We start from the raw sequence: 13,504 nt of genomic DNA, 5'->3' as shown, positions 1-13,504 counted from the left end.
GGGGAGGGGGGCAGAGTATGCTTTGAAGAAACTGAGGCTCAAAAATGCTGAAAGAAATAGTTCTAGAGCCAGCAGACCCTCAGCATTCACAATCTGGAAGATTCTGTGAACTCCTGATAAGATCTAATTTGTGGCTTTGCTGAGCCAGAACTCTTAACTGCTGTGGATGTGAAGCTGGCCTGTGGGAACAAGACCTTTGCTTGTTTAGCCGGGCAGTGGTGGCACACGCCTTTGGTCCCAGCACTAGGGAGGCAGAGGCAGGTGGATCTCTGTGAGTTTGAGACCAGCCTGGTCTACAAGAGCTAGTTCCAGGCCAGCCTCCAAAGCCACAGAGAAACCTTGTCTCAAAAATCCCCCTCCCCAAAAAAAGACCCTTTGTTTGTGGGTGAACCTAACTGGCTGGCTGCCCAGTACCCACGCAACCAATCCCCAACTTTCATACTTCCTGCTTGCTAAAACAAAACCACTTGCTAGTTAAGACTACAGACATGAAGAGGTGATGGTTCTTAGTGGCTAACAGGTTTTTGTGGAGTGTGGGATATAGCCAGATACTGTTCTGTGCTGCTAACTGGACAAGCACAGAGGAACAATGAATGAGTGGCTCGTTGCATCAAAGGCCTCAAGAAACTGCACATCAGGCTGGAGAGATGGCTCAGAGGTTAGGAGCACTGGCTGCTCTCCCCAAGGACCTGGGTTCAATTCCCAGCACCCACAAGGCAGCTCACAACTGTCTGTAACTCCAGTCCCAGGTGATCCAACTCCCTCAAACACTGATGTATATGAAAATTAAAAAAAAAAAAAACTAAAAAAACTGCACATCAAGTGTGTGAACAAGACAGCAGTTCTTCTGTAACTTGCATAAAGTGGCCATCTGATACAGCAATTCCACTTTTGGGCATTTGCCAAAGAACTGAAAACTGAGATTGCCTGGCCCTTTAACCATTTTCAAATGGTTCTGCAATACTATATGCCCACACCTTTCTGCAGTGACTGGCACATTCATGTAAGGGACAGCCACATTTCTAGCTGAGGAGCTAAGAGGAAGGAGCATAATCCCACAGCATCTTTCAAGGATGGTCTCCAAGTGACTTAAGGATCCTGCACAAAGGTCCTGGCTCTCTTTGAAAAGATTTTGTTTAAGGTCAACATCCCGGAGTTCTCAGTGGTCACTTGGCCCTGTTGTTCCTTCCTGGGCAATGGGGAGACAGGGCACGGAGGTAGGGAGCATGAGGAAGATTGGAGATGCTCGCTTGATGGTGACCAGGGAGCAGAGAAAATAAAAATAGGAATTTGAACCAACAAGGTGGCTCCTCATCAGTGTAGGCCAAACCTGATGACCCGAGTTCAGTCCCCAGGACCCATGGGGTAGGAAAGAACTGACTCCTACAAATTGCCCTCTGACCTCCACAGTGTGGCTCGACATCAGCATTCATGAACATGCACACACTAAATAAATAAATAAATAAATAAATAAATAAATAAATAAATGCACTAATGCTTCTTAAAAAGACAATGGGGTCAAGCGGTGGTGGTGCTCAACTTTAGTACCAGCGCTCAAGAGGCATAGGGAAGCAGATCTCTGAGTTTGAAGCCAGCCTGGTCCAGAACAGCCAGGACTACACAGAGAAACCCTGTCTAAAAAAAAAAAATAAGTAAAGACAATGGGAATTTTCACACCGAGTTCATAGCAACATTATTTAAAGCAGCACGAATGTGGAAGTAACGCCATGTCCAACTATGGACTGATGAGTGACAAACAGAAGTGTGATTGTGAATATGTACAGTGGAAGTCTGCAGCCTTAGGAAAGGGTGTTCTGCCACACGGGCCACAAGGATGAACCCAGAGGAAGTCACACTGAATGAAATGAAGCCAGCCCAAAAGGACCCAGAGTAGCCAAACATAGAGACAGAAAGCAGAATAGGAGTTGCCAGGGGTTGGGGAAGGAATGGAGAATTACTGTCATGGATCTGCAGTTTGGAAAGGTGAAAAGCTCTGTACTGAGAGCTACACTGTATGTTTCAAAACCGTTGAAGGCACAATGGCTCATATAATAGCCCTCAAGAGGCTGAGGCTGGAAGACTTTGAATTTGAGGCTAACCTGGTCTATATGGTGGGACCCTGCCTCAGAAAAAAAGAGAAAAAAAAAAACTACATAAAAAAAATAAATATTGGGTATTTTATTTATTTTATGACAATGTGGGGGGAATGCCGCTGGTAGTGTTAAAATCATGTGAATTTGGCGTACAAACCCGGGCACAGGAAACACGTGACACCTGAGTGAGTTAAATGTGAACCGGTAGAAACTTTACACCACATTGTGGCAGGATCCCCAGTTGTCAGCGCTTGAACCCCCGCACGGTAAGTCACAGCCTCTGGCTTCCCCACTTCCCCTCCAACGAACCCAGCAGCATGGAACTTTTGAACTCCTGTCTCTAGGCCTTGGCTCTCCCACCCCACTCTGGTAAGCACAGTGGTTGGGCCATCCCCAGAGGGAGTTCCTCCTTCAAAACTTCTGAAGCTCTTGTCTTTGTCCCCAGCATACCACCCTGGCCCCGCCTTAGTGACTGTTTCCTGTTTTTTCTTTCTTCCTTCCCTTCCCCCTCTGGGTGGCATCCATGTAGGTGACAGATTTAGAAACATAGCCCTGGATGTCCTGGAACTCCCAGAGATCAATCTTATTCTATTTCGCGAGTGCTGGTATTAAAGTCATGGGCCACCATACCCAGCAGGACCAAGGCTTTCTTACCCCCAAGTTGTGACCTGGAAAGAGAAAGTCCCCCCCCCCCGTGTTCCCCCCCCCCCCCCGTTTTTTGAGACAGGGTTTCTCTATGTGGCAGTGGCTGTCCTGGAGCTCACTCTAGATCAAGGTAGCATTGAACTCTCGGAGATCTGCCTGCCTCTACCTTCTGGGACTATTAGATCTGCACCACCACTGCCGTCCAGTCCCCTTCTCTCAAGTGAGCACCATGGTTCTCTTCCTGAGAACCATGCAAGTCAGTGACAGGAGCCGTCAACGCTATGGCCCACATTCCCACCAAGCCTCCTCTTCCTTATAGACATTCAGGAACTTTCCTTTCTTCTTCGTATTTTTGTAAAATTGAACACGTAATGTGTGAGAAGTTGTCTGTGACATATCTGTCACCATAGTGCACAGAAATGTAACGGCTGTGGGTGAAATGTCACTAAAGTTTTCATGGGCCTAGCTCTTCAGGGGCCACTCTCTTTTTACACACTTGCTAGAATTTTGTGTTAGTTTCTTCTCTGAAGTGTTTGGCCATACAAACATGCTTATTTTTATTTTGTGAGATGATTACACAGTGCCTAGCATTCCAGATACATTAAAACATCAACTCATTTAAGCCAGATGTGGTGGCAGCTGCCTGAAATCCTAGCATGTGGGTGGTAAAGAGAGAAGGATCAGGACTTCAAGGTGTGTATCGTATTTGAGGCCAGCCAGGACTGCTGAAGACTTTGTCTCAAGGAGGGAAAATGAACTCATTTAACTCACACAACAACTCTATGAAGGAGATGCTATCATGAATCCCATTTTACAGATGAGGACGTGGAAGCATAAAGAGATTGGATATGTTTCCTGAGTCTAGGCACAAAAGTTCTCCCAGGACATGTATGTATCTAAGAGAAGAACTGTACGCTACAGGGAGGCGGCTACTTAGCTTTGGGCTGGAGAGATGGCTCAGTGGTTAAGAGTGCTTGTTGCTCTTGCAGAGGATGGGCGTTCCAACCCAGCTCTCTGGTGGTGGCTCACAGCCACCATAACTCTAGGACATCCCACACCCTCTTCTGGTCACAAACACATAAAAATACCAAATAAAATAAGTCAGTTTTTATTCAGCTTGGCAAGATAACATCTTGTTGTTCCCTGGGGAACTGATATACTCTCCCATTAGTAATTGTAAAAGCTGTTATTGACCTGTAACTTCTCCAAAAATTGACCTTTAGATTTCTTAACCTCTGCCAACTTAGTAGATGTGGTTTTCATCTTAATTTCCTGGCAACTGTTGAGCTAAAAGTAGTGTCCTCTTTCCTTTGACATTGTTTTGTGGGTTTGATGTACTCAGTTATCAACGGTTTATTTTTCAGTGCTGGGATAGAGCCCATGACTTGCGCGTGCCAGGGAAGTGCTCTACCCATTGAGCCACAGCCCTAGCCCTGTTGTTTATGACTGACAGTTTTAAAGTCTTGACTAATATCTTACCCTAATGACATAATACCCTCCTATATTTTCTTGTCAGTGTTTCTAGAGTTTTCTTTCACACATAATTACATATGGTGCATGGAATTGAGTTCTCCAATTGATGTGATGTGGGCATGCCATGTGATGTTATCCCCACCTGGTTAATCAGTTGATCCAGCCTCACATAACAGACCTTTCTTTTACCCAGTCATCCACAGTGTCACCACTGTCATGCGTTAGTCAGGTGTGTTTCTAGGTTCTAGAAACTAGGACCCACTTAATTAATCTCCCTATACCCATATTCATATTTTATATTAAATCTCATTATTCAAAGAGCAAATCGCCCATCTTATTCTCCCCATTCGACTTGATCTTTTATCTTTCCACAAACACTTTATGATCAGCTTTCAAATTCCATTAACAACCTTATTGGGATTAACTGGAATCTCACTGAATCTGCATAGCAATTGAGAAAGTAATTGTCATTCTTTTATATTTTATTACGTCTTATTTTAGGGTGCACATGCATGCTGCAGCACACATACAGAAGTCAGAGGGCAGCTTGTGGGAGTCAGTTCTGTCCTGCTACCACATGGGTTCCAGGGATCAAACTTAGCTCATCGGCTTGGTAGCAAGAGCCTAACTATTCTACCCTCTGAGTGAGCCGTCTCAGCAGCCCCCACTCAGACATTTTATTCCTTCGAAAATTAAGTCTGAAAAGTTAATTTTTCTGAGATTTGGTTCACTTTGTTCCATATTTTATGGCATACATTATTTTATAGTCTCCTTTATTTTTTATTGTTGGGCAAAGAGGTTGAGAGTAGCCCAGATTGGCTTCAAACTCACCGTCCAGCAATCTCAGCATCTAAGTGGTGCTAGAATTATACAACTGAGCCAGCACACTGGGTTTTTGTTTGTGTGTGTGTTAGACAGGGTTTCTCTGTTTAGTCCTGGCTGTCCTAAAACTCACTCCTGTAGATCAAGCTGGTCTTGAACTCAGAGATCCACCTGCCTCTCTCTGCCGCCCAAGCGCTGGAATTAAAGGCATGGGCCACCACCGCCTGGCTTAGTTACTTTTTTTTACTTATGGTACTATACATATAAGATGTTTATTTATTTTCAGCCAAGCACATTCACATTGTTCCAAAACTAATCTTCGGGACCGATCTTACAAAGTGAAACTCCCCCTAAGAAAACTTCCCTTCCCAGCCCTGGGGCAGCCTCCCTTGTCCTCTCTGTTGTGATGCCTTTTTATAACCCTGCTGTGTTTCCACAGTTGTTCTGGTGATAGCTCTTTGCTTTCTTTTTGAGCCTGGTCAGGACGTTTCCTCTGGCCTCCAGCTGCCTAGCATGTCCCTCCCAAGGGTCTCTGGGGAATCTGACCTTCACTTCTTTTGCCCCTGCTCTGGTGGGCTTCATCAGCTACCACAGCTGCCTGTCTCATGGAGTCTCCTGTCTCACTCTTTCCTAGGTATATGACCTTGACCAAGCCACTTAGCCCCTCTGTGCCTCAGTTTCCCCTTCCAGGAGATGATTACAGTAGGAGTACCTAAGCTTGTAGAGTTTAGGAGCAATTAGTTAATAATTATAGAGTACTTTGACAATGACCAGCAGGAAGTGAGTACAGCTGCATGCCCCAAGACATTGCAATTGGTGACAAGCTACATGTTCAACAGGGGTCCCAGAAAATTACATTGAAGCTAGAAAAGTCATACCACCTAGAGACATCATAGCCATCTTAACACTGTAACTCAACACATTGCTCCCAGATCCTTGGTGACATTATTGTCAACCTATTATACTGCAGTTATATTCAAGTATAGCATGTACATGAGGTATGTAGTATCTATCTGTTCCATCTAGGTTTGTGTGGACACACTACAATGCTCACAAACTGCCTGTTGGTGAGTTTCTCAGAACTTGAACTACGGTGTGAGCTCAAGGCCAGGGTGGACCACTTAGTGAGACCCTGTCTCAAAATGGAAAGTGCCAAGAGTACTAGGGATGCAGCTCGGGGCACTGGCCTAGCGTGGATGAAGCCATGGCATCTTAGTCACCAACATCCCCAAAATGAAATAAGCACTTGTTCCCTCCCTAAGTCATGTCTGTCTGTCTGTGTTGCTGTGTTATTATCGCCACTGTTGTTGTTGTTATATGACCCAGAGGAGGTCAGTCTCCACTGTGCCACCCAGACCCTTCCAGCTGACCTGTCCCCTGTCCCCAGCACTCTGTCAGCCTCATGTGAGATCAGACCCCCTGACCTCACTCCACTTCTCCCTCTCTGTCACTCTGTCCTTCCCTTCTGTCTGTCGTGATTCCAAAGCCCCGAATCCTCATGCAGGGACGTCCCTGAATCCACGCTGATAACAGCTGCACTAGCCAGCTGTTCACAGAACTGTGAGAATGGCAGGATGCCATAGTACTCTCCAACCCAGGAACCCCGGGTCACGGTTGAGCTGTGGAAGCTTCCTCTGCTTGACTTCTGGAGGCTGCAGTAGTCTGGGAGCTGACTTCCTGATCTCAGATAATGAACCCTCAAAACTCTGGGACTGCCTTCAGATAGGCCCTTTCTCACATTCCACCAAGAAATCAAGGAGGCCCACTTTTGCCCTACCTGTCCTGGAGGACCTAAGAACAGAGAGTAAGGTTGGCTACATGGTGAGCACAGCATTGCCTGGGAAGGTCTTCTATCCCATAAAAGCTCACCGCCTGTGAGAAAGCCTGCCTGGAAGGCACTGGGCTCTAGGCTTCTCAGACCAAGGCCCTGCCTGGAGGATAGATGCTCAGGAAGGCACTAACTGACAAGCCAGAAAAGGAAGGGCCTAGGATTTGGGAATAGGCTGTAGCCAGTGTGTTCCCTGACTTCCTGGGGCTGGGCCACTGGAGACCATTGTGGGCTGCCCTCTTGCAATCTCTGAGCCCCATGTGGTCCCTACATTGACTTGAGTTAGGGCTAGGCTTCTCCTGGAAACTAAGCAAGGCATTCAGGTGTGCAGACACAAGCAGGGCATTAGCAGGGGATTGCTGCATGATGCTGTTCCAACTTTGGATATTATCTCTCCAGAGATGACTACAACAGAGGCCCGGAGGGATTCAGGACTCCCCAGATCTGAGCCTCATTCTACCCATACACAGAAATAGGAATTCTATGTGCACACACACACACACACACACACACACACACACACACACACACACACACACGTAAATGCATGCCCACATGCTCTCCCGAGGGCCATATACACTTCCCTGAATGAGAGTCCCATTGCTCTCCTAACCCTACACAGGGAGCAAGCCACGTGGGAGGACCGTGTTACACCCCTGCTTATCAGCTGCTTCCCAGTTTCCTCTGCCTGAATTCTTGAGGGCCTGAAGGCTTGGGAGCTGGCCTGTGCATATGGCTTCCTGATCTCAGATAATGAGAGGAAATGAGATCATTGGTGCAGAGAAGACTACGGATTTCAGTTCAGAGCTCCAGTCTTCACTCCCCAATCTGTGGTGTCCATCTCTCCATCTCCCTCCAGGCAGCTGTCGGCTGTGCCCCTGGAGCCCATAGACCCCACGGACCCCGCCTGAGATGCCTTCTTTTGCTTGCCGGAGCCTGCCTATAACCCTTCTTGCCCTGCTCTGCTGCCTAGGTAAGTGGTTCCCAGGAGTCCCAGCACGTGGCATCTTAGGGTGGGGAGTTTTACACTGTTCCTTAGGCTTTATATTGGGGAGGAGGGCCACAGGGGCCTCTCCACCATGGATACAGAAGATTGTGACAGCCTGGCTTTGGTTTTCCATGACCTCAGGCAGTGGCTAGGATCATGGCCTCTGGGTTACTGGATGGAACAAGCCCAGGGCTCTGAGAATGTTGATATGATAGGCTACCAAGGTTGGATGGTGAGGAGTGGGTTAATAGGGGACTTGGGTAGGGATGCCAGGGTCTAAGTGAAGACGAGACAGTGTGCCAAAGGAGCCTAGTGAACAGCAGGGGGCAGCAGAAGGCACTGTGCTCACTAGGACAGCAAAATGAAAATGAAACCCTTTGCAGTGGGTCAAGGAGACATGGAAGGACACTAGGTGCTGAGTGAGTGCCCTGTGCCTTAGACAATCTGCCTAACGCTTTCAAGCCTGCTTGCACTTAGGACCCTGGAGGGCACATTAGCCCTCTTAACAGATGAAGAAACTGGGCCTCAGAGAGAGAATGCGTCTAACCCTAGGCCGCGCAGCCAGTGCATGGCAAATGTGTCCAAATCCAGCACTGTCTACAGCCCTGGTAGTCCTGGAACTTGCTTTGCAACCAGGCTGGCCTCAATGGAAAGCCCGTCTTTTACCACTTACTTACATACCACTAGCTGGTGGCTGAGTGGGCTGTGTGGGGAGGTAGAAAGCACAGGCCGTGTATAGCAGCCCTGCTGGCTGGGACCTAGGACCTTCTTGGTCCTCACAGTGGAAACCCCATCTCACCTAGCAGTGAGTACTGAGGGTTCCATCTTCACATACCAGATACTTTGCAAATGTCTGTCTTGCACAGGGCTGTGTGGTCAGCATAATGAGAAACATGCAAAACTCAGGCCCAGCCTTCTTCTAGAAGCTTCACAATGTCTACAGAGCATCAACATAAAATATGAGTCATTAGTGCAATCGGTCCTTTTCATGGTAGCCTGTTGCTTTCCTGGTCTTTGTTGCTAACATTCCTCTTGCTAGCTAAGCTCCTGCCATTCTGGCTCTCCATTGCTTCATGAGAGCATGCTCCCAATGGCAGGTCTGTGAGCCAGTAGTTCTCTTTATCTGGAACATGCTCCCACAACATTCACAAGGTTCACTACCTCCATCTTTGCTCCAATGTAATTATCATTATCTTTTATTAACAGTGTTATTAAAAATGGAATCCCCCTGGGCAATGGTGGCACATGTCTTTAATCCTAGTACTTGGGAGGCAGAGGAAGAGGCAGGTGTATCTCTATGAGTTTGAGGCCAGCCTGGTTGCAAAGCAAGTTCCAGGACTACCAGGGCTGTTACACAGAGAAACTGTCTCCAAAAACAAAAAAGAGTCCCTCTACTCCCTCCCCTCCTTCCCCTCCCTCCCCTCCCTCCCCTCCCTATCCCTGGAGCTTACCACTACCCAAAAGGCACCCTGGCAGTTCTCTGTGGTTGTGTGAGCTCAGAGCTTCCGTCCATTCTCAGAGGTGTCTTTGTGACAGAGGAAACTTTGAACTGGAGCTTAAGACAGCCAGAGATAGGCGTGAGGAAGATTGACCTAGTGCTGACAGACAGAGGGACTAGAGGAAAGGTCACAGGGCGTTACGGGGTGCTGGCCTCTATAGGCCTGGCCTGGGGATGGGGCGAGGGACCAAAGGTGACCTGTCTTCTTGAGCCTTAATTACAACTGCTGGTAATAGAGACCCCCAGGGCAGGCAGGCGTCAAAGACTACCCCTGCTGCCTGGTGCTTTTGGTCTTACAGGGTCTGGTGAGAAGGCCTTTGAGGTCTACATATGGTCAGAGAAGCACGTCGTAGAAGCCTGGGAGTCTTGGAAAGTGAACTGTAGCACAAGCTGTGACAATCCGAAAGTGGGTGGCCTGGAGACCACCATGAGCAAGATGATGTTGGAAGAGCACCCTCAAGGGAAGTGGAAACAGTTCTTGGTTTCAAACGCGTCCCACGACATGAAACTCATCTGCCATTTCACCTGTGCGGAGCAGCAGCGCTCAGAGGATCTCAACATCACAGTATTCCGTGAGTGTCTGTGCCTGGTCCACACCTCCCCGGGCTCCTGAGCCACAAGCAGGTCAGGCTGGAGGGCTCAGGCTCTGCTTACACCCTTGGTTGGACTCCATGAGCCCTCCCACACCCCAGAAGCAGACCGAGCAGGTTTTGAATCTTGCTCTAAGAAGGTCAGTCCAGCCAAGGTTTGCACAGGTGGAAAAGTCAGCCACCCCAGTTCAGCCACCCCAGTTCAGCCACCAGAGCACTGCACAGGCACCACACACAGTGAGAGGAAGTGGAGGTGCCACGCAGTGTTCGTCATCCCCTGAGGACCGTGGCAAACGTGTGGGCACCACGTGTGGGCACCGTATACACACCTGCCAGGATAAGCCAGGGTTCGCTCAGCATCTTAGCTCCAGGTGTTTCACTGCAACCCATTACCAACATTGATGCATCAAAAAAAAAGATGTTCTAAGTCTAGGTAGGGTGGGGTTGAGTGGAGTAGTTTAAAAGGGAACCAGGGTACCCCCATAGTCCTTATTCAGTGATCTGGAATTGCATTGGTCTTGAACCTGACTGGAGAAGTGAGACAAACCTGACTCATGCCCCAGCTTCATGAGGAGGCTCAGTTAGCTCCTCGGGGCCCACGTGCATAGTGCATAGGTGCTCCCTTCCAAGTGCTCACAAGCACAGCCACCCAGCTGTTTAAATTGAAAATTTGTGCTTAGTATCTGGAGGGGATGGAGATGGGTCCAGATTTTTTTTTTTTATATCCTTCTAGTTGGGTCTATGATCTCTGTTTCTCCTCTTTGTAGACCCCCTTTCCATTTTCTAAATCATGCCCACAGAATTAACATCCAGGACATCCTCCATGATACATTTCCTCCTCCTCCTCTTCCTCTTCCTCCTCCTCCTCCTCCTCTTCCTCCTCCTTCTCCTCCTCCTTCCAATGAGCAGGCCAAGCCCCAGCTCACTTCCTGTCTCAGGTCCAGCTAGGAACCTGGGATACCAGGAGATGGGCCCTGGCCAGGCTGGGTCTGCAGGGACATAGTTTCATCCTGAGTGGCCTTCCTCCTTTGTCTCCTACAGAACCTCCAGCTCAGGTCACACTGAGGCTGCAGCCCCCTCGGGTAATTGTGGGTGAAACCTTCACCATTGAGTGCACGACATTGGCTGTGAAGCCCCTTGAGAGCCTCACGCTCACTCTCCTCCGTGGTAGAGAGACCCTGCAGAACCAGACATTTGAGGGAACTGAACTTGAGGCCACGGTCAGATTCAACAGCACAGCTTTAACGAAGGATGACCTCAACTTCTCCTGCCAGGCTGAGCTGGACCTGCGGCCCCATGGCGGGTACATCATCCGCAGCATCTCAGAGTCCCAGATCCTCGAAGTCTTCGGTAAGGAGACTCTGGGCTGAGAGGGGCAGAGGCGAATGTCCTTCTTGGCACCGTGGGGAAAGAAAACCCTCAGAAGAGAAAACTCTTAGATGGTTTGATGTGCATGTAGAATCCTGAGACTCTCTTTCCCAGTTCCAAACTGAACACTAACTTTTCCAGAAGCCAGGAGAACTCAACTGTTCCATCCTGAATTCTCAGGATGGAACTATGTTGGGCCGTTGTTGAGCATTGTGTAGCCTTGACCATGGTAGTAAGCTCTCTCTAGCTATGGTCCCTTTCTACAATGAGAAGATTGGCTGGCCTGACCCACAGGTTCTCCAGAGCACGCAGCAGCTCTGTGATTCTTGGTGGCCAAAGCCTGTTGTAAATGAGCTTGTTTGCAGCTCACTCAGCTCTGCCTGAGAAGGGACCTTGTATAAATCTGACCATGACATTCTCTGGGCCATGGTGTTGTTTTATTGTTTTTGTTTTTTACTCTTTTCTCTTTGGGGGGCCTGCCACCCAGCTCCCAAATAATCTAGTCAGCTTTTTAAAAAATATTTATTTGCTTTTATTTTGTATGCATTAGTGTTTTGCCTGCAAGTACATCTATGTGAGAGTGTCAGATCTTGGAGTTAATGTTGAGTTGCAAGTGGATGCTGGGATTTGAACCCAGGTCCTCTGGAAGAACAGTCAGTGCCTTTAACTGCTGAGCCATCTCTCCAGCCCCCCTCCTGTTTTTCTTTTTCTCCTTCTATTTATACTCTCTGCCTGCCAGCCCTGCCCATCCTTTCTCCTGCCTTGTTATTAGCCGTTCAGCTCTTAATTAGACCAATCAGGTGTTTTAGACAGGTAAAGTAACCCAGCTTCACAGAGTTAAACAAATGCAGCATGAAAGAATGCAACATGGGGCCGGAGAGATGGCTCAGCAGTTAAGGGCACTGACTGTTCTTCCAGAGGACCTGAGTTCAATTCCCAGCAACCACATGGTGGCTCACAACCGCTTGAATGAGATCTGGTACCCTCTGCTGGCACACAGGCAGAAGACATAATAAATAAATAAAATCTTTAAAAAAAAAAAGAATGCAACACATCTTTGCATCATTAAACAAATGACCTGTAGCACAAACCCATGTAACACATCTTCAGCTGATATTCCACAACAGCATGGAGTTCAGACTCTATAGACTGGTCTCAAGAGCTGCTGGAGGAAGGGTGTCTGCTCTGCGTTATGGCCTAGAGAGCAGTCTACCTTCCTCTTACTAGTCACACTGGGGGCAGACGCCTTAAGCCACTGCTCTCTGCTACCAGGCTGACTGTGGAATGCACAGTGGGCAAGGGGTAATGGGCAGACTCCCTGGGTGCCTGGCATCTGCAGATCTCTAACTCTATTGCCTCTTCCTCCCCAGAGCCTATTCAGGACAACCAGATGGTCATCATAATCGTAGTGGTGTCACTACTGCTGTTCTTATTTGTGACATCCGTCCTGCTCTGCTTTATCCTCGGTCAGCACTGGCACAGGAGGCGGACAGGCACCTATGGGGTTCTAGCTGCCTGGAGGAGGCTGCCCCGAGCCTTTCGGCAACGTGCCATGTGAGCTGATGTTGCCAGGCCCCTGGTGGCTGCTGGAACTCGACTTGGTGCCTTCAGGGTGTGGTCTAGCTGATGGACTGTGGCAGCGGCACAAGACTCTAGGGACATTTCCTTTTTTAGCCTCAATACAAATACCTGGATTTCACCCTGTGCCCTCCATGTCTGCTCCTGGGATAACAGACACCTGTGACAAGGAAGGTACTAAGTGTCACCTGCTCACCCCGTGTCTCTTCGGTACTCCCCACCTCCCTGCTCTTCCCCAGAATTTTTCAGAACCTCTGCAGGCCAGGCCCCAGACGTCTACCCAGACATCTGTTTGCACATGGCCCTGGGAATCTCAGATTGTTCCTGGTTGAGTCAGGACAGGGCTATGGCTCTCCTTTCTGCCAACGGAATCCAGCAAAAGAAGGCTCAAGGAAGTGGAGTCTGCCCTAGGGGCCTCCCAGCTGGCCTTCTCCCCACACCACCCCCCATGCTGCCCTCCAGGAGCCCTAAGGCCTTTGGAGACAGGAACCATCCTTTTCTCTCTTGCCCTGTTGCAGGCCCAAGGGTGACACCACAGAGAGGAGAGAGGTTCAAAGACCAGCTGGGTGTGGTTTTGGTGTCAGGGCCTTACTCTGGACCAGACAGTGGATTAATGGTGTT

General features: G+C 48.7%; 1 protein-coding gene across 1 annotated transcript; it reads left to right on the top strand.

Moving 5' to 3' along the window:
• Positions 1 to 7,387: 7,387 nt before the first annotated feature.
• Positions 7,388 to 13,004, top strand: Icam2 (intercellular adhesion molecule 2). Its single transcript, XM_035448029.1, has 4 exons — positions 7,388 to 7,834; positions 9,647 to 9,919; positions 10,979 to 11,287; positions 12,676 to 13,004. The coding sequence occupies exons 1-4, from the start codon at positions 7,774 to 7,776 to the stop codon at positions 12,861 to 12,863; spliced, it is 831 nt and encodes a 276-aa protein (XP_035303920.1). The 5' UTR covers positions 7,388 to 7,773; the 3' UTR covers positions 12,864 to 13,004.
• Positions 13,005 to 13,504: the final 500 nt, after the last annotated feature.

Source organism: Cricetulus griseus, chromosome 7 (genome assembly GCF_003668045.3).
Source record: "Cricetulus griseus strain 17A/GY chromosome 7, alternate assembly CriGri-PICRH-1.0, whole genome shotgun sequence".
NCBI classification, from domain to species: domain Eukaryota; kingdom Metazoa; phylum Chordata; class Mammalia; order Rodentia; family Cricetidae; genus Cricetulus; species Cricetulus griseus.
The sequence above is the reverse complement of the archived record's forward strand: the minus strand, read 5'-3'. Positions and strand labels throughout refer to the sequence as shown.

Coding starts and splice junctions, on each gene's coding strand:
- Icam2 (XM_035448029.1), top strand. CDS start 7,774: ATGCCTTCTTTTGCTTGCCGGAGCCTGCCTATAACCCTTCTTGCCCTG. Junction 9,920..10,978: donor TCTCAACATCACAGTATTCC/GTGAGTGTCTGT, acceptor TGTCTCCTACAG/AACCTCCAGCTCAGGTCACA. Junction 11,288..12,675: donor CCAGATCCTCGAAGTCTTCG/GTAAGGAGACTC, acceptor CTTCCTCCCCAG/AGCCTATTCAGGACAACCAG.